General features: G+C 43.4%; 2 protein-coding genes across 8 annotated transcripts in view; one reads left to right on the forward strand and one right to left on the reverse strand.

Moving 5' to 3' along the window:
- ca16b (carbonic anhydrase XVI b) overlaps positions 1-23,293 on the forward strand; it is an 83,083-nt gene extending 59,790 nt beyond the window's left edge. The window contains exons 8-30 of one of the 2 annotated variants that reach the window (XM_037490035.2): positions 503-695; positions 4,439-4,623; positions 7,597-7,705; positions 7,803-7,852; positions 7,937-8,681; positions 9,360-9,498; positions 10,990-11,028; positions 11,925-12,016; positions 13,570-13,661; positions 14,730-14,826; positions 14,912-14,994; positions 15,313-15,447; positions 15,531-15,665; positions 16,097-16,269; positions 16,403-16,538; positions 16,917-17,063; positions 17,390-17,483; positions 17,960-18,036; positions 18,377-18,505; positions 18,577-18,723; positions 18,840-18,982; positions 19,812-19,947; positions 20,411-23,293. In XM_037490035.2, the coding sequence (XP_037345932.2) occupies positions 503-695; positions 4,439-4,623; positions 7,597-7,705; positions 7,803-7,852; positions 7,937-8,681; positions 9,360-9,498; positions 10,990-11,028; positions 11,925-12,016; positions 13,570-13,661; positions 14,730-14,826; positions 14,912-14,994; positions 15,313-15,447; positions 15,531-15,665; positions 16,097-16,269; positions 16,403-16,538; positions 16,917-17,063; positions 17,390-17,483; positions 17,960-18,036; positions 18,377-18,505; positions 18,577-18,723; positions 18,840-18,982; positions 19,812-19,947; positions 20,411-20,557 (3,423 nt within the window). In that variant the 3' untranslated portion in view covers positions 20,558-23,293. The remainder of the gene's footprint in view (positions 1-502; positions 696-4,438; positions 4,624-7,596; positions 7,706-7,802; positions 7,853-7,936; positions 8,682-9,359; positions 9,499-10,989; positions 11,029-11,924; positions 12,017-13,569; positions 13,662-14,729; positions 14,827-14,911; positions 14,995-15,312; positions 15,448-15,530; positions 15,666-16,096; positions 16,270-16,402; positions 16,539-16,916; positions 17,064-17,389; positions 17,484-17,959; positions 18,037-18,376; positions 18,506-18,576; positions 18,724-18,839; positions 18,983-19,811; positions 19,948-20,410) is intronic. The other variant, XM_037490036.2, reaches the window with a different exon arrangement.
- A 995-nt stretch (positions 23,294-24,288) lies between these two features.
- cadpsb (Ca2+-dependent activator protein for secretion b) overlaps positions 24,289-27,257 on the reverse strand; it is a 52,586-nt gene continuing 49,617 nt past the window's right edge. For all 6 annotated transcript variants that reach the window (XM_037448255.2, XM_062564071.1, XM_037448261.2 and 3 more), the window contains 2 exons: positions 25,673-25,777; positions 24,289-25,567 (listed from right to left, as the gene is read on the reverse strand). In XM_037448255.2, coding sequence (XP_037304152.1) covers positions 25,391-25,567; positions 25,673-25,777 — 282 coding nt within the window. In that variant the 3' untranslated portion in view covers positions 24,289-25,390. The remainder of the gene's footprint in view (positions 25,568-25,672; positions 25,778-27,257) is intronic.

The following is a 27,257-nucleotide window of genomic DNA, read 5'->3' on the forward strand; positions in this document are numbered from 1 at the left end:
GTAGAAATTTGCAGGCCTCGGTGGAATTTCTATTAACTTGCAGGAGGACAAATCTTTTGTTCAGAAATGACTTCTGCTGCAGGCATATTGACCACCGGCACTATGTTTGTGACGCTCATAGATAGTTTGTTATGAACCTGTAATTTATTTCCTCAAGTACGCATAGGACACATTGATTCCACGGTATCTGTAATGTGGAGTCATTACAGCACTCGGCAGGAGATCATTCCTGGCAATCAATGGCCACAAATTTGCCCCATTGGGAAGTTACAGCCCAGTAGGTAGCCAGGATGATGATTGAGGTCTGTGCCTGCCGGGGCCTGTGGTGCAAATGTTTCTTACAGATCCTCTGCTCCAGTTGTGAACAGTCAGCTGCTGTCAAGTGGCTACAAATGCAGACCTGCATGATATATTATATTTAGCACAGGGACACACACACACACACATATAGTAAAAAATAACTAACTTATTCAGGGGCTATTCTCTGTTTCTTTCCATCTAGCTGGAGGCCTTTTACTCCATCTTTACTACAGAGCAACAGGACCACGTCAAGTCTGTCGAGTACCTGAGGAACAACTTCCGGCCGCTGCAGGACCTGGACAGCAGGAAGGTCTTCAAGTCGGCTGTGAAAGATGCATGGCAAAAAGACTTAACCGAAGTCCTGGGAAGCCCTCACAGCACTGAGGCGTCAAGAGGTAAGCTTTGTTTTCCTGCATTCTAACCCCACCCGCCCTGATATTTGCACCACGGTTGAACCCAAAGGTCTCCTGTAATTAGCTTCTTGTAGTCTTAGAGAGGCTGAAGAAAAGACACAACCTTTTAGTTGGGTTCCATATGGGCCCTCATGTTGAGACTGTCAAACTGTTCATTTAAATACTGTCTCCATGCGGATGCAGAAGGCTAATAATATATTAGCGGCTTTTGTATTCATATGGCATTAGTTATTATCACCTTTGACTGATCGAAAATACAGTCTGAGCTGCACAGAATCTGAGATGTCCATATGGCTGGGTTAGCATTCAATATTATAATGTCGCCTTTGGATTCAAAATAATATATGTAATTACTTTTAATGTAATCAAAGATTTTGGACATATGTTTCAGGTTATGCATAAACGAAGGTTTTCATACTCTGGTCAAAAATCTAGGGTTTGAGCCAAAGTTTGGAACTTGAGTGTTTTGCAAGTTTAGGAAACTCATCTGGCCGCTCAGTGTTTAGACCCATCCATAAACCCCCCCCCCCCAAATGAGTGGGGCAGTAAATATGTTACCAACACACAGGGTTATTCTCTTTCTTTTTTCTTAGGGTAAAAGGTACCTTCGGAACACATTCTCCTAGGATTTACCATGGCCAAATTAAAAGATTTCATCAGATTTCATCAGAAATATCATCGCATCTGGATGAGGCACCACTTATTCTTTATAACTCATTTTCATGATTGAAAACATATTGATATGAAAGCAGTGAATCATTATTTTGAACCAGTATGAGTTCATTATTATTTTCTTCTTTCTTATGTCTGAGCATCGTGCAGGGCTTCCTTTAACAGAGCAGTTCAGCAACTATACAGACACTAATAAGAAAGGCTGCAGCGCTATAAAGCGCCGTTGTTGGTGTGTGGGGGGGGGGGAATTGATTGGGGAAGCTTGTGATGAAGTTGGAGCACTCTCACAAGGCCGATCAGCAATCATCATTAATGTGTGGCCCAGCTAAAATAGACCTATACGAATTAAGTTGTGAAATTGCTTTTGTGGCATTAGGTCAGTAGACTGCAGAATGAATACGGACCAGTGTCTCTTCATTCCTGTTTCTCAATTGACGGTTTTCTCTTTGTGTCTCGGTTGCGTTTCTATTTCGCTGTGCTAAAATGTAAGTATTCCTATTTAAGGGGGGGCGCGGCCACTTTGCAGTGCCAGTCTTGTGTTTAGGGGTGACTTCTGGCGTTCCTCCAATCAGAAGCTTGGCGGGTGGATCCCTGCTAACCCGCATGTCGACGTGTCCTTGGGGAAGGCGCTTGACCCCGACATCGCTTCTTCAGCTGTCACCGCGCAGTGCGAATGGTCTGAATGCTAGTCGCTGATGGACAGGTGGCACTGTGTCACGTAGCTCCTGTCATCAGTCTGTGAATGGGTGAATGATGACATGGTAAAGCACTTTGAGTGGTCGGAAGACAATACAAGTACAGTCCATTTACCATTTACTGCTGCCAAGGTTGTATGGGGGGGGGGGGGCTTATTTCTCTTTGCACGGCAAAAGATGGTTATGCTTGTATATGTTGTAAGAACCAAGGCCATATCTTAACTGCATGTCCCATCACCACAGCTTTTACTGCCATGCAAGTTGTTTGGCCATTAGAGATGTGTAGCTTCTGATGCAACACACGTTTAGGATAGGCTTTTAATCCACACTATTATTTGCCCTTCTCTTGTTTGGCTTATTAAATGTTTTTTTTTTCTATTAAATCTCCTTTAAAATGGAAAAATGCACTGAACTTACAAAATCAGAAGGTGCACACATTTATAAAAAACAAAGAAAACTGGCAAATCCTCAAATCGTGACTGGAACTAAATGTTTGACCTTATGGCGACGTCTCAACTCTATTATTTCTCAATAGACAAAGACGCTATTAAGGCGTCCTATGTGGTGATGTTCCGTGTTGATACTGACATCAGCTATAGCAAGAGTCACGTACAACCCAATAAGTGCTGTAGTTGTGGTGTTGGTATTTAGGCCCTCAGATGACACGCATACCTCCAATACAATGATTTGTGTCAAAATCAGCGCTGTGTTCCCCATGAAATTGTTGTTTTTTCCTGTCATCACAATGCCAATACACATGCCCCTTAAAACAAATTGATCCGCCTTCTGAGGAGAGAATGTGTGGGACTGCTGTCTGTTTACAACCGTTTATTCGTCCCCTTCATGGATGAATCTGCCAGGAGAAACAATCGCGCTCTGCTCTCGAGTGGTGGTGTGGACCGAGGCATATTTGGGGATGTTAGAATATGTGTATTCACAGAAAATAAATAAGATGTTTTACTAGTGAGGCTATAGCATGATCACTCATTGTGCAAGTGATGAAACATTAGGACATTGTCATTTAATCCATACTGTGTACTCAGAATGTTTAGGTGATTCTGATTACAGTGAAAGTGGCACAATTCCATTTGCATGCAAATTTTTGATTCAGATTTAGATGATGAGCACTTGTTAATTCAGCTGGCAATCTGCCAGTTTATTAAAAGGTTTTCGTGGAGAATTAACAACCGGCTTCAATGAAGTTTATAATTAATACGGAGACACTATGATTGCTCATCAGTAAACCACATTAAAGAAAAGTTGCCCCAATTACATTGAACAAATTGGTCATTTGGCTTTTTTTGGGAGACCTTTAATGTCACGTATATTTTGACAAATTTAAATTTGATTAAGGTTGTTATCTTCAAAAATACGCGTAAAACTCTTAAAATGAGCCTCACATCCCTTTACATTAAGGACATCACAGATGGGTAATTAAAGGATAAATAATGTTCATGTTCATAATCCCCATAATGGAAACAATTCTTTGCTTTTATTGCCATCTGCAAAAAGAGTCAACGAACGTAACGTTTTTAGCCGAATGGAAATAACAATGGACGATGCCGACGTGGCGCTAATGATCCGGCCAGTAAAACCACCACGATGTCTCCAGCTATTATTAAAACGGCTGTTTTTGAGCGACTGCAGTTGACAGCGAACATCTGACGTGTTATAATGCATTTCGCACCCGTCACACCTCATCAACACCCCGAGATATTCTTGCTTTTGTGTATTTTCTTTTGCCCTGTGTTCCTCCGTCTGATTTCCTCCCACCCTGTCACATATCATGGTGCATAATTTGCACTGTAGTGTCACTTTGTAAATGGAGAACTGCGGTGACAATTTGAATATGACAGAAACCCTTCCTGCACTTAATCAGCTGACACTGGTCCCTGATTGCTGTTGCCCTGATGTGCTGACAAGCTCGTCCAGACTGTCCTTTACCCCATACAGAAGGGTCTCTGGGCAGATATCCATGCCGCAGCCTACAGTGCCACCTTGAGGAGGACTTGCGTGTTTTCCTCCTCGTTTGTTTCACTTTTCAGTTGGATGTTGCAGGCAGAGGGACCGACAAAATGCCGTACGGTTCGCTCTGTCGCACACGGGTTGATCGCCTGGAACCTCTGGCACTTATGTGCCGTGAAAATGACACAAAGTGTCTAGAGTGACAATGGTGAAAACGATGGGCTTGATGAAAGGCAACGTGCGTGCTGTCGGCACACATCAACCAACACGAACCCAAACACAGTCCTCCCTGCACAGCCTTTCACTCTCACTCGCCCTTATTTTTTATTATCCATTTCTTTTAATGCTGCTTTATTCTAAATCGTACCCCCCTTCTCCTTTGTGGTCTTGCAGTGTGCAGCAGTGCCCCAGTGAGCATGAAGATCAAGCCGCTGAACCAGACGGCGTTGATGGTGAGCTGGGAGCGCCCTCTGGCTGTTTACCACCCACCAATCACCAGCTACATGGTCTCCTACAGCTGGGTGAGGCGTGATGTTGCCGACGAAAAGACCTTCACCAAGACCGGGGACCAAAGCATGGTGCGTATAATTGTTTTCTCATCGGGCGCCACCGGCGACGGCGCCGACTCGTCCTCTCGGATTGGGTTTTTAACGGCTGCGATTGGTTTGCAGAGCGCGCGACGTATCCGGCCAGATCACAGGGTGGCTTGATGGCTGACAGCGTGTATAGGAGGTGACAGATTGTGATGAACTCTGGGCCCGGCTGTTGCTTAATATGAGGAGCCAGACAATCCCCTGTCACTCACCTGTCTGGAAATAGACACGCAGGACTGTCGCACACATTGACAAGTTTAACTGATATATTTGTAATGGGTTGTCAAATGTGCCTGTGGGCTCGTCTCAGTTTAAGCATTTTGTGATTTCGTTTTATTTGCTTTAGTCTCTGACGCAGATCAGACATAGATCCTTTATATATATCAGTATATATATACCGTATATATGGTCTGGACACTATTTGTCATTTAATTGAATAGACTCAAACTTTTGACAGGTACTTTAAATCCGATGACTACATTAGAAATTATCACTGATAATACTGAGGCGAAATATATTTCATTGAATTAACCCGCCCAGCTGTCCAATGAAGCAGCTGCTGGTATGCACTTAACCAGCAAAGTTTGTTTGCAATCCACTGGAAAATACAGGGAAAAACTGCCTGAGAGCCAAAGGTGTTGTTGTGGGTGTGGATGATTCTATAATACATAGTGATGGCATTTATAGTTCGAGCTGTGGAATACTAAATAATAGATCTTTTCACATTTCTTACCTTTTAAGTGTGCATCAACTAGGCATTATGAATTTTTCTTTCAAACACAAATGATCAGTATTGGTGGTAAAAAGTGAGTCATTAATGCTAATGACTCCACAGTCCGCAGTCCCGAAGATATTTCGTTCTATTTTTTTTATTTCTCTGTGAAAATATTTGAACATTTTAAATAACTCCATTCTGTTTGTAAGCATTGGCAGCATCTTTTTGGAGACAACCTGTCATCCTTTAGCAACCAAAACAGGCGACTGTGCCGGCGCAGTCTTTTAGATCTCAGTTGTGTTTTTGACACCAGTGATCACACAATTCTGCTTGTGTACCTTAAACATGGAGTTTAACACATCGTTCTCCCCCCTTTCTCTCAAACAGAAAATTCACTGTCTCCACAGAAAATATACCCTCCCCCCAACCCGATGTTACACCTGCGGGGCTTTTCTTCTCCACACTACATATTTTCTCCCTGGTCACATATCCTTCCATTTGAGGGAATCCGACACCCAGCTGTGCATCTCTTTTAAGGCCCAGTGACCCCCAGCTGTCTTGACAGTCTGCATGACTAACTCCTTAGATATAAACAGTGCAGGAGCCCTCACCCACTGGTTCAGAGAGCGAGTAGCAGTCCCCTCGTGGCAGGACTACCTCCAGAATGCCTCTCAGTAAACACAGTTAGCATCGTCATGCGTGGGATCGGGGCACTATATTGCATCACCAGCGAATAATAACCGGTTGATTGGGGAAAGCGCACAAAAGGAAGTGGGATGTGAAGGGATTGATGTAAATGTTTTATCTTCCCTTACCCTCCCATGCAAATGAGCTATTTCTTTAGGTAATAATCTCTTCCACCAAAGAATTGTTTTTGATTACTTCAGTTTGAATTCTCTTGACTTTGCTGCGTAGGATGATGTATTGCCTTTTGATGGTAAAAAAGCTGTTTAGCACGGGAGGGAAATTTGAGGTCCAAAATGTATCTTACATGCAGATACACGGAGGATGGGCCTCAGTATTATACATGTATATTTTAGTCATATTGTCAATTTTAATTTCACAACCTTTCCATATTCATAGATTCTTAAAAAAGAGGAGGAGTGGATTTAATTTTGTAGAAATGTTTTATCAGACACACACTATTGGTCCACGCAATTTATATGCATCTCTTAAAGGACAATATGTTAATTTGAAAAACTCAACAGCAGGGTCTCTTTCCAGATACCATGACCGAGTTACTCAGGCTGATCCGAAGAATTCGCTGTGAGCAAGTTCGTGTCGGAAATATTTTCTCTCAACCATTGCAGAGAGGTTACCGAGGCTTTTCCAAAGTATGCGCAAGCAGGTTGAAATTAATATGCAATCAGACTTCCTGCAGACAAGAACACCCCCACAACATTCAACTGACGCTATTCTCAGCTAGAGATGAATTAACATGCTTTTCATTCCTTTTACTCATGCGCCCCTCTGAAGTACACGTCTCACCTGCAGCTCGTTCCGAAACCATCCTGCCACAACAACCCTTTCTGATGTTAAACATAGAAACCGTCCCACTGCAACTTCAACCCTGCTTCTAACTCGGCGTCCTCCTTTAGCTGCTGACCTTTTAACTCCCCATCAGCCGGAGTCCTCCTAGAGGACCCTGGGACAGAGGCGCCATGCCTCTACGGCCCGGCTATTCCTTTTTCTAAATCCGGTGGGCTCGACCCGAGGCTCCACCATCTCTGTTATCATCCCCCGTGCTGTAGTGCATCTGTGGTGAGAAACGTAGGTCTCCAATAGGAATTTGGGACTTCTTAAAGCCTACATTTGAACGCATTCGTTGTAAAACCCGTTTGGCTACTGTATGATTAACAATTATCAGTTATTTTGTTGTTTTTATGTAATATATTCATATTGGGATTTTTTATTTTGACTTTCTATCTCTATACATTTTATTTGAATTGTTTTCCAGAAACACTAGCTAGTGGCAAGAGGGAATCCTCCATCCCATCTGAGACCCATTTTTAAAATGAGCAAAGCCATCTGCAAAGTGCACAGCACAATTAAATTAGGCAGGAAACTAGGTCTCAAACTGCATTGAAGTCGTTGGTGATTCACTGTTGACAGAACAGCGTGTTTTCATTTTGGTCAACATGAACGTCATCCAGAGTTTGAAATGCATTCCCGTCTACTCCTTTAATTGTTATGTTTGCCGATGGTCTTAAATCTATCCATTTGTGTGTCTGTTTAATTTGCAGAAAGCCGTGATCACTAACGTGTCCCCTGACGTGCTGTATCTGTTCAGAGTGCAGGCAGTGTGCCGGCATGACCTGCGCAGTGATTTCAGTCAAACTCTGCTCTTCAGAGGTACCTGCTCTAAACCCTCAAGTCATTATTCATTCCTGAGGAAGAACTTATTTTATATCTTTAAAAACCCGCCCCCTTCTTTTTTTCTTTCTCATAGCTAATACAACCAGAATATTTGAAGGGTCTCGTATTGTGAAGACTGGGATGGTGAGTTGACAAGAAGATGCCAGTGAAAGTGTGTTTTTGTATGTTAATCAGAATAACCATTTTCTCTCTGCCGCTCCGCGTCAGCCCACAATGTCTCCGGCGTCCTCGGCAGACATGGCTCCCATCAGCTCCGGCTCCTCCACTTGGACGTCCTCTGGCATCCACTTCTCCATTGTCTCCATGGCAACGGGAATGGGCCCCTCCTCCAGTGGCAGCCAGGCCACGGTGGCGTCGGTGGTGACGAGCACTCTGCTGGCGGGCTTGGGCGTGGGCGGAGGGGTCATCTCTTCTCTGCCCAGCTCCGTTTGGCCAACGAAAGCGCCCCGAGCCACTCAGAATCCCACCCGTCCGTCCGTCACGCCCGCAAAGTCCAGCACCGAGCAGACGGCGCCGCAGGGCTCCGACGCAGACGCGCCGTCTGAGAGCAAGCCGGCCGCGGATGAGGACGAGGAGGCGGAGAAGGAGGGGGAGAGGGAGGGAGAGCAGGAGGAGGGAGAGGATGAGAAGAAGAAAAAGAACAAGACTTCACCTGGTACTGAGGAAAAGCGGCCCAACGGCCCTGTGGTCAAAGAGCCTTTGATCCCCACGCCCGCGTCCACCGCCAAAGAGAAAGGAAGAGGGAGGCCCACCGCCAAGAGCGCCGCGGCGCCCCCGAGCACGGGTGGCGGTCAGCTGGTGGATGCCGAGGAGGAGCCCACGGAGGCGACCGCGCTCGCCACCGCGGAGCCTCGGAACAACACGGCCGAGATGCAGATCCCACAGAGCTCCACGGTGCCCCCGAAGATCAGCAGCGACGGAAAGAGTGTCTGGCCTTTCTCCGTCCACACCGGTGAGCCGACTCGTGGCGTGATGTTGCCTCCCAGACGGACACACCTGCTTTGAATTGGCTGCACGGCTCTTTTCCTTGTAGTCAGCCTCTCTCTCTACAGCAGACTGTCATTACGACCAGAGGTTATTGAGCCCAATGTAGCATAACAAATACATTGATTTAAACTGGTTTCCATTTCAGTCAAAGACGAAGCTCCAGGCTTCTGTGTCACTACAACACAGAGGCCCGAAGGCAGAAATAAGCCATCTGCCAAAGGGATTCTGCCTCAAGGAATCCCTCGGAGCATTTTTTGAAAGAGTTTGCTTCGGAGTATTTTGAAGATTTATTGCCAGATGTTTTATTCTCGCAATGTTGGATGTTGGGAAAAATGCTTGTGTGATTTCCCTCGATAGAGCGATGAGTTTGTTATTCATCGTAGGCTTATTTTTCATAAATATTAGACTCAGACCGTGCTCAGGTTCACATTAGAAATACATAAATAGAACCTTTCTGACTGCTCCCAGTCATTGCTTAACAAATAATAAATAAAATAATATAATAATGAACGGATCGGACGTGGAGACAAAAAGTAAATACCCCAAACCTAAAAACGATTTTATTTTAAAGATCCTGCACATGAGGTGGTGCAATTTAGTAGTCGTTCTAAACCTGTATTTATGATTGATTGTTTCATTCCAGACGCGACCATCTTGTCCAACGTGACCCGATCCCCTCCGACGGGGATGAGTCGGATGGTGTGGATCGTCCCCTTGGTTGTGGTGTCGGCTCTCACTCTGCTCTGCCTCATAATGCTGCTGGTAGTGATGGTCTACTGGAGGTGAGTTCAGTGTCCCACAACTCATTCCAGATGGGACATGGTAGGTCTTAAAGTTTGGTACAACAGTAAAATCAATAAAATGCTCATGCATACAGAAGTGTGTGAATCTTGATAAGGCTGTTGCTGATACCTCCCTCAGTGGCATGACAGACCAGCTGCCCCTAAGCCACACTGACCCCCCTCGCATAAATCTCCCCATTTGTGGTTAAGTGACAAGCCCGCATACATTTCTGGAATTTTCCAGTCAGGCTGCTCCGCATTCAGACACCGTCCTGTTTGGATTGGTCGGTTCTATGCACATATATGCATGAGTGTGCATCAATGTCAAACAGTCTGGTAGCAAGACTGCTTTAATGCCTTGTTGTCGTACATCAACCCCATCACAAAAGGGGGTGGGGCAGGAGGCCCGGGGGGCGCGGCAGAGCCAGCAGGGGTCCCAGCTGGGTCTTCATCTGCTGGGATGATTTCTAGGCATGCTATTGGAGTCCCAGTAATTACACAGACCAAGCCATTGGCACATGTGGGACTGTTAATGAGTTATAAATGTCACTATGGACCATGTCATCAGCTGGTCACATGCATATTTACTGTCTCCGGTTGGTCTGGTTCTAGTTGGCTAGCAATTGTCTTTTTTTTTACAACCTGAGATTGATTTATACTTGAAATGTTCATATTTTCTTTCTCAAGCGATTCAGTCAGTAGATGGTTGCTGGGGGTGTTGGTATTTGAGCACAAAAGCAGGGGCAGCTTTGAGATTAGAATTAGCCATGACGGCTGTTATTGTGACAACTCCACAGTCCCCCCTGATAGATTATGGCCGCTTCCTCTGGGAGAAAAGACCCCTGATGGAACATGAAATCAACCCGTTCTCACTCTCTTCACTCTTGGTGACAGTGCAGCTGTAATGGCCAGTGTGTGCTTCTCTGCCCACGTATGTTTTGGTGATTAACTACTTCATACCACAATCCATTCTATCATAAAATGTTTGTTTTTTCCCCCATCTTTTGAATATGAAATTGCCTTGTTTTATTTTTAGCTTGTGCATTTTCTAGTCGTATGTTATCTTCCACAATGGATTTAATTGCTGGGCTTACAGTGCACATCTGGGAGCCTCTAGGTGTTTGTTGAAAACCTGCAGATGTTCAACTGAGAAACAAGAAATCCCATTTCCTGTTAGTGCTTCAGTGCTGATGACACCGGTGGTGAATGGGATGCATCTCTGCACTGACATTCATTCAGAAAGCCCATTTCATCCCTGTCACATCCCCCCCAAAGCAAACTGAGAGAATCAGAAAGGGGTTGTCGACTCTGCTGTTCACCACATCTGCACCCTCCCAACTGGGAGGCTGTGACGCATGCCAGAGGGGGACTCGCCTCCCTTTTTGTTTTTCCCCCTCCCCTCGTGGTCCTTCTCTCTTTCCCCCTCTCTTTCAAATACAGTTCAACCATTTTTCCGTTTTCTCTCTATTCTTTGCTTTATCTCTCTTGAAGAATGACAAGCATCTGCTCCCTCCTCTGCATCAAATACAGGTAGGACTTCAACTTGGAAATGCTGGCACTGGGAGGAGACATGAGTCTTTCAAATGCATTCATTAGTATAACTTACATTGTGTGTGAATGAGGAGGGGGGTGCGGGGCTGTGCAAATTCAGAACCTTAAAAGTTTCTTAAACGTTAGGAACCAGATTTTTTTTAAATCATTATTTCAACATTTCACTTAAAGAATTTGTGATTTTCTTTTTTTGGGTTCAAATGAAGAAGGACCCCTTCAACGTGCTATGTTTTAACATATTCCATGTACAATCATCTTTTAACAAAATTGTAATATCCACTGGCAGTTAAGTTATTCTCTTAAAAAGCATGGTTGTCCTCATCCTCTCTGCACTCAGCATTGATTCTGGGAACTTTGGTTACTGTGTGAAATTGGGAAGGGAACATTCTAGCAACGCCGTTTATTTAGAAACAAGAGGAATAACCCTCTGGATTAGAAATTCCACCTGGCCTTGATAATAAGATGTGTCAATACAGGATTTAATTTGATCATTGAGTAGCATCTGCTGGCTGGAGTTGATTTCGCTGTGCTCGAGGGGGAGTGTGAGTTCTTGGTGACCTGAAGAGAATACCTGTGTTTGGAGAAGGTCCGTTTAAGTAAAGAGCTGAATTCGCCGTGGCGCTGTGAGTTGTTTACCTTTCCGCGGTAGTTGGCTCCGACTGTTTTCACGAGCTGCTCCGCGCGCGACCAGCTGTGCTCTCCTCACTCCGGGGTTTTCATTAGCCGGTTCCTGCCGTTCCCGACCGGCATTCTACAGAATCCGACTTGTAGAGGATGATGTTGACCGACCGGCTCTGAGAACAATGTGATAACGACTCCCTAATAGACTGTACTGAGACATATGTGTTCTTCTCTCTCTCTCTCTCTCCCTGAAGGAGATTTTTCCAGACGGCTCACTTCTATGTGGAGGAAAGCAGCTCTCCACGGGTGGTGCCCAATGAGAATATACCAATCATCCCGATACCAGGTCAGCCCGATTCCTTTTCTTTTATTCAGTTTACTTCGTTACCGTTATTCTCCACACATGGTGCTCGTGTTATTTGCTACCCGTGGGACGCGTGTGAACTTCAAGGGTATTCTGCAGTTTCTTGGTAGTCTGTGCAATAGCTGGAGAAAATGGCGTAGATAGAACACATCGATTAACACTATGGAACAAGCTAGTAAAGAAGTTGAAAAAGTTGGTTAATGTAAAGTAATCGAGGGATAAAAAGGAAAGCTCAAATAGTTTAAAACCAACGAAAGGTTGTTTGAAAGAAACGGGGGGGTATTTAAATGAACTCTTATTATTATTATTATTATTATTTGTTATTTCATCTGAATAAAAGTTTCCAAGAGAGTCCAAAAAAAGAAAAGTGGTAGTAAGTATTGAGTATAAGTACTAATTTAAGTCATTATGAAGAGCCCATCAACAAACAATAGGGATGGTGTCTGTGAGACCTCAGTAGGAGTTGTAGAACTGTCTTTTTGTTGCCTTTAATATCCCACGCAGCAGCGCAGTGGCAGCTCGTCGATATCAGACTTTACGACTTTACAGCTCAGGGACATTTCAAGGCTGGTACATCACAGTTAAAGAGCTCAGTTGATGCCCGTATTGACTCCACATTAATTAGCCTTTTATTGCTTGTCTTTTTCCTTCTTTCTGCCTTTCTTTATTTTTCCCCTTTTCTTTCTGTATGATGTCCTCCACAGCAGCTACGGCAATTTCCTTACAGCACATATTATCGGCATGACTGATCATGACCTTGATGAAGTTAAAGGGTTTGAATCTGCGTAGAATAATGGCTTCAAAGGCCGTTATATATTTGTAGACATTTAAATGTTTTAAGTGCACAGTGACAGAATGAGTTTGCAGTTGAGATAATTCATTCTGCACATAGTGCTGTGGGACATGCCTGTGAACATACCTCTGTCCTATTTTATAATAAATTGAGCCTAATTAGCCAGTAAATAATTCTAAAGCCACATTCCCACCCGGAGCAATTAGAGTGAACTGATTAGATTGATATGTAACTCTTGACACCAATAGAGAAGAGGACATTTTGATAAATGAACACATTATTCATCCAGAAATCACCTTTACACTGGAACCACTGAGGCAAGTTAACAGTCCTAACAGCCCCAGCTGTGAGGGTGTAGTAGTTAAGACATTTGCCAGCATCAGCAGCAATGGCAGCTGGGTCCCCTGCCCTATTGACCCATGGAGATGGTGACTACCAAAGATCCCTCGTGTGGGATTGGGGGCTGATTTGACTCCGATGAGACAGACGCTCTAAAACCGCTCCGGCCACCAAATTTAGATATTTGTGACAGAGATCAGACTAAAAACAGCACGGCTATGACCTTTATTAATTTGAATAAACAAATCACATTGGTTACTATGTATTGCCAACACATTCACACATGTACATCCATTTTCAGAGTAAATGGTTGCTGGTTAACAAACCTGTGTACCACACACACACACACACACACACACACACAATAATGGGCACTTTGCTAACTGTTCTGTTTGTCCTGCAGACGACATGGACGCCATCCCTGTCAAGCAGTTCATTAAACACATCATGGAGCTCTATAAGAACAACCTGCAAGGTTTTTCTGAGGACTTTGAGGTAAGATTTCAACTCTACTGCAATCATTATTTGTTTGCATGCATTGTTAACCTTCGTCATAGAACAAATGTTGGTTTTACTTCGGAGATGGCCCTTATAAAGTGAAAGAAATAGGTGTGTTAAGCGTTCATTTCTGTTCAGTGTCTTGAAGAGCCGATCCAGAGCCGATTGATGAGGAGCATTGTTAAAAATAATGATGCTCGTTTTATGCATTTCACTCTTAATTAGTGGCTGATTGCTTTCTTGATAGTTCACACTCCGCAGGTGAATTAATAAATAAACTAATAAAAATAGTGTTTGTTCAATTTGCTACTGTAGAAACAAAAACACCACAATTCTTTATCTCTGAGGATTTTACACTACTTGGTCATTGCTATTTTAATCCACACTGTAACCGATCCAAACAGGCTAGTACCCATTTTAGTTTGAACTGAATTAAACAGTAAGTACTGATAAGTACCCCCCCCCCACCTGTGCTTTGAGCACTTTGTCTTGCAGTTGAGAGGTTATTTTAATGCATGTGTTATTGTGCAGGGTTACTGAATTTGGCCAGATGGATGTGACAGAAACGGACAGAAAGATCAAGAGAGAGAGGTTAATTAGAGAAGTTCTATCTGCTGGTTGCTGGGATGGAAACACATTCTCTGCGTAACCAGGTTGAGAAACAGCGCAGAAATTCTGCCCCTGGAGGATTCCATCTAATTGGGGTCATTCGATGTGAAGCCCGTGTGCATAATTTTCAAAACGCCTCGCAATGAAGTTGTGTTGGAAACTGATTGTCGGACTGTAAGGGTTGATGGGTGCAGGCTGGTATAGTGAAGAAGAGATGAGAGGCCCTTTGGCGGAAAGCATCTGCATCCTCTGAAGTGTCTTTGACCGAGAGCCCGAACGCCTCGTGGCGGTTCTGCTTGGCAGTTCATCCCGAGCTCCTTATACAGAAGAGAGATTTTTAAAAGAAGAAAGATTTGGTAGCCAACTATCTGACATGTTTAGGGTTATTCCGTTATTTCCGTTATCTATTATTCTTGTTTGATAAAATCCATCCCTGTGCACCTGCCCTCTCCCCAGGAGGTCCAACGCTCCACAGCAGACCTGAAAATCACTGCCGAGCACTCCAATCACCCCGACAACAAGCACAAAAACAGATACATCAACATCGTGGCCTGTGAGTCAGCTGGAACGACTCGTGACCACGTTTACTGTCACTCAATCCAAATAATATGTTCATAACATGGCTCCGTGTCTCATAGATGACCACAGCCGGGTGAAACTACGAGCTCTTGCGGGAAAAGATGCCAAACATTCGGATTACATCAACGCCAACTACGTGGATGTGAGTGACTGGTTTGAAACTTCAAACTTATTTTGTATTTGCATGTTCTTTTCCTGTAGCGTGTGCTGAATGGGGATAAAGGCTGACTCTTTCATTTCTAATGTTAATTTGGGTATGAGAAACGTATCATTGGCCGTCGGAGCAACACAAATCTTGTATTTTTTTAAGAATATCGATTCATGAATGAATATTTGCGGTCTCCGCCAGCTGGAGGAGTAGATGTCATGACCTACCTGAGTCCGCTTGGCTATGTCCGTGCTTCTGGGTCATTTGTAGACTATTGATTGCATCTTAACAATCTGAAATCTCCTGTTTCAGGGCTACAACCGCCCCAGAGCGTATATCGCCGCTCAGGGCCCTCTCAAGTCTACATTCGAGGACTTTTGGAGGATGGTGTGGGAGCAGAACACTAGCATCATTGTCATGATCACGAACCTGGTGGAGAAAGGGAGAGTAGGTTCACTTCAATCTTATTTACTGGATTAAAAAATCCCTTCATGTATTTGGTGCCTGATTGATTGTGTTGTTTCCTTCAGAGGAAATGTGACCAGTATTGGCCAACGGAGAACAGCGAGCAGTATGGAAACATTGTGGTGACGCCAAAAAGCACCAAAGTGCACGCCTGCTACACACTGCGGCGTTTCCTCATAAGGAACACTAAGGTTAAAAAGGTAACTCTTGTTTTGTTTGAATTGGATTAGGTTGCATTAGATCTTTTTTATTATTGAGTTTGTGTTAAGACTCAGTCTGGGACTAGACTCAATCTTTTGATTTAATGACTGAGTAGCTCTCCTAGCTAGTATCTACCAAATGCTAATGATAAATAAATAGATTTCATCAACTACCTAAAAGTAACATTTGTCAGGCCCAAGCACTACATAAACCTTATGGTCTAACGGAAGAAAGGGCTTTCTTTATTAATAAATACATTGAGAAATGTGTGTTGAGGCATAGTTGCGTGATTAAAGGTACGTCGTTGTGGTTTGTAAACCCAGTGTACAGAACCTACTGGTGCCATGACCTTCCACCTTACTGGTGCCATGACCTTCCACGTACAGTAAATGAAAGTCACCGTGGTCACGCGTCTGCTCTCGTGTTCCAGGGTCAGAAGGGGAACCCCAAAGGGAAGTTGAATGAGCGCATCGTTGTCCAGTATCACTACACCCAGTGGCCTGACATGGGAGTACCAGAGTACACCCTCCCCGTCCTCACCTTCATCAACCGCTCGTCGGCGGCTCGCGCCGCAGACACGGGCCCGGTGCTGGTGCACTGCAGGTACTGCAGCCCCTGCGCTCCATGGCCGTCCGGGATGAGGGGCCAGGACCTCACGTGGGCGGACCTGGTTGGCAGCAACCCTTTATGGGCCCGCCATTGTGCTCATGTGGCTTTGTGTGTTTGTGCTCCTCAGTGCAGGCGTCGGGCGCACGGGAACCTACATTGTGATTGACAGCATGCTACAGCAGATCAAGGACAAAAGCACAGTCAGCGTTCTGGATTTTCTCAAACATATCCGCACACAACGCAACTACCTAGTTCAAACTGAGGTAAGGACCCTTAAATGGTGACTCTGGATTCCTTCTGTTGCATTAGAAAAGTAACAAATGTTGGACAAATGTCCATACGGACTGTCTTCAGGCCAAGTTTCGCCATCCAACAACAACAGTTGTTCCTTGTATTCCAATAGTTCAGTTACGTTTTTTGTTTTTCTGCAGGTTCAATTCATGAATACAATATATGATTAATAACGGAGTCGGAATTATAGATTAGACTAAAATGAAAAAGTGTCCAAAATAATAAATGACCTACAATAAGATGAAATCATATTATATCATGGCACGTTGACTTTAAAAAAAGTGTTTTTTTAAATCATTTTTTTTGACAAAGTTACGTGTCGGACATCAATGTCCTCGGTGTCCCCTCAGGAACAGTATGTCTTCATCCACGACGCTCTAATGGAGACCATCATGAGCAGAGACACAGAGGTGCCCGCCTGGCAGCTGCATAGTTATGTCAACAGCATCCTCACGCCCAACTCCACAGGCCGCACGCTGCTGGAGAAGCAATTCAGGGTGAGCAGAATCTCGCCGGTTCGGGTCGGCCTTCTGCAGCGGACCTTTGGATCAGGAGCTTGTTAGCTCCTCCAGTCGGAGACGGGGAGCGGATTGAAAGCGCCTCTGATGTCGGCCGTATTAAAGTCGTGTTTGTCCCCCCCTGCTGTCTTGTGTAAAGCTTGGTGAATGATCAGAAGAGGGAAGCACATAATGTCACTTCCTGTCCATCCTTCCCCCGCTCATTATTAATGTGAAATACTTGATCCTGGCTGTCAAGCGACATGATTTTAACTCTGGAAATGGATTGTGTGACGTTCTGTTTTTTTTGCTTTCTGTCTCACCAGCTGTTGACTCAGTGCAACGCACGCTTTGTGGAGTGCTTCAGTGCTCACAAAGACTGCAACAAGGAGAAGAACCGCAACTCCTCAGTGGTTCCCTGTGAGTATGCTGTGTTTTGTTTTACCGCAGCACAGTGTCAGTGCAGCTGAGGTTTCTCAGAACCAAGGTCGTGTTAAACATGTAAATCTGCTTGGTATCAGTTTACAGAGGAGCAGTCATCGGGGCCGCTGTTCCGGAAAGAGTCGTACAGCAATATGTTTAAATTCAAAAGAGGAAATTTCATAAAAAGCATTTCCCTTCATTTTAGAGATGTAAGAAAATGTGACTCAGACTGTTTTTCAGTCTGTAAATTATTAAGACAATTCCTGTTCCAAAATTAGAATCTATTTCCATAATCCTATAAGTTAATCTTTCCATGCGTTTTCTGCGCCCTGACGGGGAAAAGGACTTTCTTGTTGCTATAGCAACAGCGAGGACTGGTAATGAATGTGTGCATTATCAGCCGGTGCAGCACTACAGAGGCCCGGGTTGGTGGATTTAAGTGTTTGTTTTTCTATTTCTCTGCCTCTCATCAGCGGAGCGAGCGAGGGTCGGACTCACCACTCTGCCTGGAATGAAAGGAACCGATTACATTAATGCGTCCTACGTAATGGTACCGTATAAATAGTCCAGCTATTTCATCCTCGCTCCCTTTTTTGCTTTTCTACAATTTCATTTTCGTACAAATATAATGGCAATTTTTTGATTTGTTGAGTTGGTCAGCTTTTACATTCATCCATCAATAATTGTATTTATCAGCACTTGCTTTTAGCATTTTAGCACCACTACTCACTTATAGCAGTTTGCACTTTCTTGAAGAATTTGTAAATTCTTGTTGTCCTGGTTGCGTTCCCTCTTGATGGACCGTCACTTTGGATAAAAGCGTCGGCTCAACGATAAATGCAATATTTATGCTCTAATCTTTAATTAACCGCTCCCATCCGTCACCTCAGGGTTACTTCCGGAGTAATGAGTTCATCGTGACTCAGCACCCGTTACCCCACACCACCACAGACTTCTGGAGGATGATTTGGGACCATAACGCTCAAATTATTGTCATGCTGCCCGACAACCAGGGCCTGGTGAGTTGAGAAGTGAAACAAGTAATTATCCATAGGGTCTTGTTGCAGGTACTTACTCCTTCTCTCTGTAGGCTGAGGATGAATTTGTCTATTGGCCGAGTCGGGAGGAGTCCATGAACTGCATTGCCTTCACGGTCACACTCATCAGTAAGGACAGATTGTGCCTCTCCAATGAGGAGCAGATCATCATCCACGACTTCATCCTGGAGGCCACACAGGTACCTGCAGCTCTCCTGCCAAAGCATAACCGCTCCGGGGTTCTTTGGGGTTCTTTGACGCCGTTTGGGTTGCGCCGTCGTGTCGTGAGTGACACGTGGACTTCTCTGTGTCACAGGACGACTACGTTCTGGAGGTGAGACATTTTCAGTGTCCTAAATGGCCCAACCCCGACGCTCCTCTAAGCAGCACCTTTGAGCTCATCAGTGTCATCAAAGAGGAGGCCATGACGCGAGATGGCCCCACCATCGTGCACGACGAGTGAGTTTGTGTTTCTCTTTGCGTTGCCCTCTGGAACCAAAGTCTGCTCGTGCCAGAGAGCCAGTCCTTGACTAGTCACTCTACACATGCTGTTGGTGGAAATGTCCGGCTGCCACATAGACCATGTCACAACCTCGCTAAATTTCGCCACTGTGTAGTTGAGATCTAGGGATGAGGGTTACTTGAGTCGGGGTGCTGGAGGGAAAGGGGTCATTGACCTCAACTTTACAGCCTTTGGCAAGTCAGACCTTGCTGTGTGTTCTTCATTGATCTATTGATTCTGTTAACCGAACCCTAAGACCTTTAATTACCTCAGATGTGTGCATGTTTCACTCTACTCTTGCACAATTTGGTACTAAATGCGGAGTGCTCTCTATGGCATGAGGGTTTATGCCAGCACTGAGAATCTCCAGGCATCTGCCAAGATAAACTAAAGTACCAATCCGACGTCTCTTAGAAACCAAGGAGCCGTAACAATTCCACCAACTGGTCCCAGCTGACGTCTTTCCTTCAGCACATCAGCTGCTGGAGTGAAAACATCAGCCAGCAGAATAGTCCCCGACATACAAGGCACCGATCACCAACCTACCTACCTACCGCTGATGCTAATGCTAATTACTACCAATCTGTGTGGAAATAGCTGCTTGCCCCACACATTCACCTCATCACACTGTGGATATTACTTCAACCTGCATTTAGATCGTCACGATAGCATCCAAACACTTGAGGATTCAGTAGGTGTGATGTAACATTGTTTACACCTGAACAGGAATAGGGTGTAGACACACACAGTGGACCCACAAAGCTGATTTTGAACATTCCCACGCAGGTATGGAGCCGTGTCAGCGGGCATGCTCTGCGCCCTCACCACGCTGTCCCAGCAGCTGGAGAACGAAGGCGTTGTCGACATCTATCAGGTGGCTAAGATGATCAATCTCATGAGGCCTGGAGTCTTCACTGATATCGTAAGTCCATCCGATGACGATATGTCCATTTTGTGTACAAAGCTGCTCCCTTAGTGGCAAACAAATGGGATTTATGCTGCTGACAGGAAACCACAGCACATTAACCACCATCGCCAACCCGATGGCTGACATACAGCAAACACGTCTGCTTTTAATCCAGGAGAAACGGAGCAATGTTACCTGTTGGAAGTGTATTCTGCTCAGTTTCTCCTTTCCATCAACCTCTAAAATACATGCGCTTTAGTTTACAAATGTTCCACTTTGTTCTCCTGGTCTTGTGCACACCAAAACATCCTGTAATGTGTGTGTAAAACCCCGAAAACTGGGATAATAATAGATGCAAAAGATTGCGATTGGTTGGCAGCATATGATAGGGGGGGGGGCAGATTTGAACGAAGCGGTTTGTCCCACAGGAAGTGATCTCTAACGTTATCCTGTGGTCCGTTTGTCTTCTGGGGCGCAGGAGCAGTACCAGTACCTTTACAAAGCCATGCTCAGCCTGGTGGGCAACCGAGAGTTCTGCCTGAGCCCGGTGCACACGGACTCTAACGGGGGGGTGGTGATGGCAGACGAGTCGGACCCCGCCGAGAGCATGGAGTCGCTCGTCTGAGGAACTTCTCACGGCCGCTTCGTTTGTACAAAACAAAACAAAAAAAAACCAGAGGCCTTTTTTGCCGGACTATTGATCCAACGAATAACCTTATTACTTTTTATACTGATAAAAGTTTTTGATATTTATGTTTTTGTCCTTTACTCCTGGTTTTAAATGTTATCCTGCTGAGCGTTTGCACCCGTTTTAAGTTGTCGTGAGGAGGAAGCAGCTTTGTCCAGTTTGCACTATACTATCAGTGTTACTGCCTATATCCAGTGAATGAGACGCTCGACCCGAGATCTTTGGACCGCGTCGACACCAACCTGAAGCATGAAGACCAGGATGAGTTCCAGCGATCCGCCTCATTACTCCAAAACATCACATTCCAACGTAGTCACTTTGTCACCTCAATGAAACCCACCGCTTTGAGGCTCCGCTCCACATGGTTGAAGCTCTTTAAGGGACTTTTTCCTGCTTAATATTCATGTATTGTCCAAATATTTCACTGCTGTCTTGTACAATGTACTTTTTTTTTTTTTTTAAACATCTAAATAATGTGAACATTTTTTTTTTAACCATTGTTACATCGTTTTGTTTATATATTTCTTTTTTTTAGTGCTCTTGCTTTTTTTGTCCAATAGCAGGGCGTATATTCATGTTCTATGAGGTTGTCATGACTCTTTCCAGCTTTTTGAAGTTCAACTGTCAAAGCTCAACTGTTAACATGTGCAGTGGGTCAACGTACTGAAGCTATACAATGTCTGCAAAGAGTATTCACCCAACACAAAGCTCCATGTTTTATATTTCACAAAAGTAAAACCGCAGTGGATGAAATTATGATTTATTTTTTGTTGCGAATCAACAGAAGAAATGACTCAAACTCCATTTATTAAGAGCAAAGTTTCATCTGCTGTCATTTAAATCAACTGAGGTCCCAGACTCCATCCCGCCGGGACGTTCATCACGATGTCCTCTGAGGACGTTCCTATGTGGCTCCGTGGTTTTAGATGAAACATCATATTTCACATGTTACTGCCGTGTCTGGCTTCACACGTCACCAGTAGGACCTCTTCATGGTCCTCGTGGTCTCACTTGTTGCCCTGAGAATATTGCGGTACATTTTTACAGTTGCATTAGGGATCTCCAGTGCCTTGGAAGCGTTCTTGTGTCCTTTCTCTGTTTAGTACTCTTCAGTAAGCTCAGATTTGCTTGTTTTCCTGCTGCTGCTTTTGCTTGTAAATTCACTTTAAAACAGTTTGTTCCGGATATAATTGACATAAAATTCACTTCATGACACACAGGTGATCTCCATTCACCTTTTAAAGGTAAAGGACTGAATAGTTGTCCGATCAGTAGTTTTTATAAGTCTTACTTAGTTTCAAGCTTTTTCTGCTGAGCAGAAAATAATCTTAATTACTTCTACTGTGAAAAATATAGAATATTTAAAAAATCCATGGTGGGTGAATACTTTCTATTGGGCACTGTAGTTTCTTGTTGTTGGTGGTTGTTGAGGGGGGGGGGGGTGATGATGATGATGATGATGATGCTTTATTTGTAACCAAAGATGTGGTTGTAGTTTGCGACATGTAAGTGGTTTTGTCTTGAGATCTATTTAATCAAACTAGAATTTAAAATGGAAATGGTTAACTCTTTCAGTGCTGATTCCTGCCGTCAGAGGTGTGAACTGAAGAAGAGTTTCAGCATGTTTCTGTTCCTGCCTCAAGAACTCTCCTCGTGGTAAATGGCCACAGGACAGGTTTTTGGATTCAGACTGTAAAATATATATATATATATATATATGAATATATATATATTTTGGGATGTTATTCTGTCTCAGCACCATTTTGTGACTATTAATTACAAGCCCGTTTCAACCCCACTGAACACTCATTTCTCTTAATTGATTTATGTGTATCCTTATATTCTGTGATATAATCTCTGGTAGAAAAAGACAAAAAAAAAAAAAAAATCCTTTGAACACCCACTTCTCTGACAAAGGGGAGGTTCAGTGAAACCCCTCCAACATTTGGAGACAAAAGTCCAGATTGCTGATCACAGCTCTGCAACAAAAAAGGGTTTTCTTTTGTATGGATTCCAACGTCTTTTCTGTTTGATATTTCTATGCTTGTGGAGTCCTGTGGTTGCACAAGATTGCTTCAAAAGAATAATGATCTTCAACTTTAATGTAATCTTTGTGATCATAGAGGTTTATATTTTCATACAAAGGTTTGGTTTGTATAGTGGCCCCATAAAAGATTGTACTTTTTGGGAAATTTACTATCCAAATCCTCACAGCAGAATTCCCACAGTTCAACCTGCCCCTCTGAGGTCCATACTGATATTTAATTCTGATATTTCCTGATATTTACTCATCGCTCCAGGGAACCAGTTTGTTAGCCTCACTGCATTTCTGCCCGGTTGGTAGTGAAGTCTATTTTGTAACTTAAATAAAAGATTTAATGGTTTTGTCCATGGTATCCAGTGTTTATATGAGACTATCATAGCCGTATATTTCTATGATGTTGTCATATACCATATTATAGTGTAATAGTGTTATTTAATAGTTCAACTGTATTGCTATTCCTTAAATAAAGTTTGAGTTTGGGTGCACAACATTACGTGTATTACGTGGAACTATTGGACGACATTTTGCTGATACCGATGAAAAATAAACAATGTTTTGCTCCGTCAGTCTGTCACCAAACCACCGTGTTGGAGGAGGTGTTGAATCCGTGAAAATAGTTGCATACAAAATTACAACCGAGTTGGTAGAAGTACTGCATCAGCAACAACGTGCACTTCAAATACTTTGAGTACTTTTGAAGAGTTTAAGCTGCTTGTTTGTATAATTTAGGGGCAGAATTTAGAGTAAAGTGGGAGTAATGAGTTTTGGGACCATGAAAATGACCCCAGAAGAAATGCACTTTCACATGAGGTTATGTAAGTTGGAAAAGTCATTGCAAGCTAATTGATATAAAAATATCTTTACTGCAGCAAAAATAAATTTGTTGCCGTTAGGCAACGTGTGCAAACTAAGAGGTTACGTGTATTTCTATTTCAATATATAAGCAATTGTGAAAAAATAAACTTTGATTTCTTGTATATTTGGTAACAGCTCAAAAAAAATGTTTTTACTTCAATAATGTGATGAAGTTATAGTAAAGAGCTTAACTAATCAATTTTTCCAATATAATATTAAAAACTTAGCTCCACCGTAAACAATAATATTACCATTTATGCATATTGAATGAAGATTTACTTCATTTAATTCAGCATTTTCTAATGAAATTTCATTACGTAAAGTGGAAAAAGGACATTTCATCACTGCATTTGGTTTATGATTAGAATATACTTTGCCTTTTTTTTTAAATGTCTTTTGAGATGAGCTTTCATATATTTCAGGCCAACACAGTTAAGTGTTGAGTTTTAATTCAGTTTCGTGACTTTTTTTTTATACAGACCATGACTTTCTTTTAAGCTACTATGAATATTTTATAGTATGGCTTTTCATGACATTTTATAACAACTACGCTGTGACACTTTTTCAAAGACTCTATATCACAACTTTAAAATTAAATCCTCCAAATGAGTTTGTCACAGAGAATCTAAAAACTTCTTGTGTGTTCGTACTTCGTCATCGGAGTAAACACACAGTAACGCAGTTATTTTTAACACTTTAAAGTTCTGTCCAGTGTGTTTCTAATTGTGTTTCACGGGTTGAGGCGCAGTTGGCAAACAACGACAGCAAATGCACATGTACAGTAATTTTTATTTAGAGGCCACAGCTCTTGCATATTACAACTGTTGGCTTTTCATAAGGCAAAAGCAAGAATGAATCCACCAGCTAATTCACACAGAGAACAGGAAGCGTTTAGGGGGGGTGAGAACCCACAGGCATGCAGCGATGGCTCAGAATGCAATGTACAGCATTTTATATTTATATATATATTTATATAATATATACAAAACAACAGTGAGACCCAAACAAATGCCAGACATCTCATTCTACACAATTACAGAACAAAGACGAACCAACCTTTTTTTTTCTTTTTTTTCAATAAAAAAAATAATATTTTTGCTCTTCACTCTGTAAAAGTGCAACACAAATAAAATAGAACCTGTTTCAAGGTCTTTTCATGTTGAAAAAAAAAAAAAAATAGAATCTCCCAAGTTATCAAAATGGACCAACGAGAATATTGCATCTCTGGAATACCAACTCGTTAAAGTTCATGAGTCCCGTCGAGCCGTGTCTAATTAGTAATTGAGATAAGATCACATAGCGTTGACACATGATAAAAATGCACGTCTGAACTTACTGTCGATCTTAGTAACAGCGAGAAGACAACGGCGTATCAGTGACAGCCCTAAACAAATGCAGAGCTTTTTCTTTCAGTTTGAAGCAGTTGGCGTTCACTTAAAAACGGACAAGACAAAAAAAAAAAGAAGGGTCCACACACGCATCATCACAACAACGTACCATTAATGAATGTAGAATACGACAAAGAAGCGCCATATAGGTTTGCATTGGACAGGGACACACCTATTAATCTCACTCAACATTGTCAAACAAATGGTTCTCCATATTGCTTAGTAACACATAGAAATGAATTTAGAAATGAATGAATCAAAGATGGCGGCTAAACCGCCAATCGTGGATATTTTTTAACATTTTTATTTCCATTTTCCTCAGTATAGGTACTATTTTCATAGTTAATATTTCCTTGATAGGCATTTCGAGCTGACAAAGAGGTCCTAGAGTGGCTATCTGAGTTGGTACATGCATCGGTAACCAGGCTAAAGTCAAAAGTGTGAAAGGAGGGGGGGGGGGGCTTTAATGGGGCGGGGTCGTCTCTAGTCGTCGTCTTCGTCCTCCTCGTCGCTGTCCTTCATGGAGATGCCCTGCATGCCTCCCTCCCTCACCGACGCCGTGGCCTCCTCGATGGTCAGCCTGTTGCGCACCGTGTCGTACATCTTGCTGTTCAGGGTGGAGTCGAGGACGCCCTGCAGGCGGAAGTCCCGGTACTTTTTCTAGAGGGGTCGGGGGTCAGAGGGCAGGGGTCAGAGGTGCGTCAGCGCGTCGCCGTTGAAGCGCTCCGAAGTGCGGGCTGTTTCCGGGGGGTGGGGGGCCCTTACCTTTGTGATCCTGATGAGGATCTTCAGCTGGTAGACGTGGAGCTGCTGCTCCATGCGCTCGGTGAGCCAGGTCCCCAGCAGGTTCATGGTGGCAGTGTACCATTGCTGAAACACATAGACACAACCCTCTCCAGCAAAACACACACTCACACACATGCTCGAGGCACGGAAACGTGGGTGTGACCTTCGGGACGCTCGCTGAGAGCTGCCACTGAACACAAGTCACGCAATCTCCACCCATGGATCGCTTGGATAAAACCCCCCAGCTCCTTGATACGCGTGAGGCCTGATGTTTGTGTAACGGCTGCATTCTCCAAGGAAGAAACACCTCGGCCCCCCAACGCCATCATGTCGAGGAATGGTTGTCCCTCCACTTTTGTTTCATTAGTGACCTTAACAGGTGCCGTGTTACCGGGACAAACTATTTCTCACTCGCTCACAGATGATTTGAGGGCCTTATTGCAGAGACCTAGATGTTTAAGAATTGAAACAATAATAATGACAATTTAACTGTAATAAGAAACTGTATCTAATTAGATTAGAGTAAATTACTGTTTGTCTACACATGCACACCATCAGTGTGACATCCACACACACACTGTATACACAGTAAAACCCTCTGAATGGTTATGTCCATATGACTCAAAGCCCTGATACTATTGCTACATGAAGAAAATTATAAAATCAAAGAAACTCATAAAGCTAATTGTCCTTTAAAAATGTAAAACAAGTCGTTGTAAACTCTGCAGGGCCCATCAATGATTAAAGGAAATGTCTTTATAATTCATTCAAGTAGAAGCACTAAGCTAAAGTTAGATGCCCTTCACCAATGAAATAACTCAAATGAAAGCTCTGGTACGAGTTCATCGGCAAAAGAAGGAGAGGATGAGAGTGAGTCAATGGTCAGCAGGCAGGGAGCAGCGGTGCTATTTTCTTGTTCCTTTTCTCTGCATCACTTTGGGCGTCACTTTTTTTCAGACTGTTTGACGTTTAAAGTTACAAGAGAACAGCACCCTTGTCTAATAGAAACAGTTGTTACACCTCCAACTTCGAGATAAAGAAAGTCAACTTTGAACATGCGAGTAGGCAGCAGCGCAGCAAAAAGCTTCTCTTTGGCCCAGATTAGCAGTGGGAGGTTTAGTTTTAACTTCTAGCTTATTTATTTATTTATTTATTTCAGATGAAGTTCAGGTGAACGGTGGAAGGGTTTGAACTTGAGGCCAGATATGCAGATGCCTGTCCACTTCACAGTCGAGTTGAGCGTGCAGTGCATGCAGACCTCGCAGGTGCGTGGGAGGCAGAGTGAGGGACACTGCTCTATGTGCAAATGAGGCAGAACTCTGAAGAAGAGGGTCATGCTAGAAGATGTACACAGGAAGATTATTTGACTCTAAAACCATGCCAACCAACATAATGTGATAAAACAACGCAATGCAACACTAGAGATAAGTGCCACTTTTTTTTTTTTTTTTTTTTTTTTTTTAAATACAGGAGGCAGCAGGAATGGTGTTAATCAGAAAAGAGGAGAGATTAAAAAGGATTGAAATTAATTAGTGAAAGAAAGAGAGATAAAGTAGAGCCTGTG

This window comes from Pungitius pungitius, chromosome 8 (assembly GCF_949316345.1).
Source record: "Pungitius pungitius chromosome 8, fPunPun2.1, whole genome shotgun sequence".
NCBI lineage: Eukaryota > Metazoa > Chordata > Actinopteri > Perciformes > Gasterosteidae > Pungitius > Pungitius pungitius.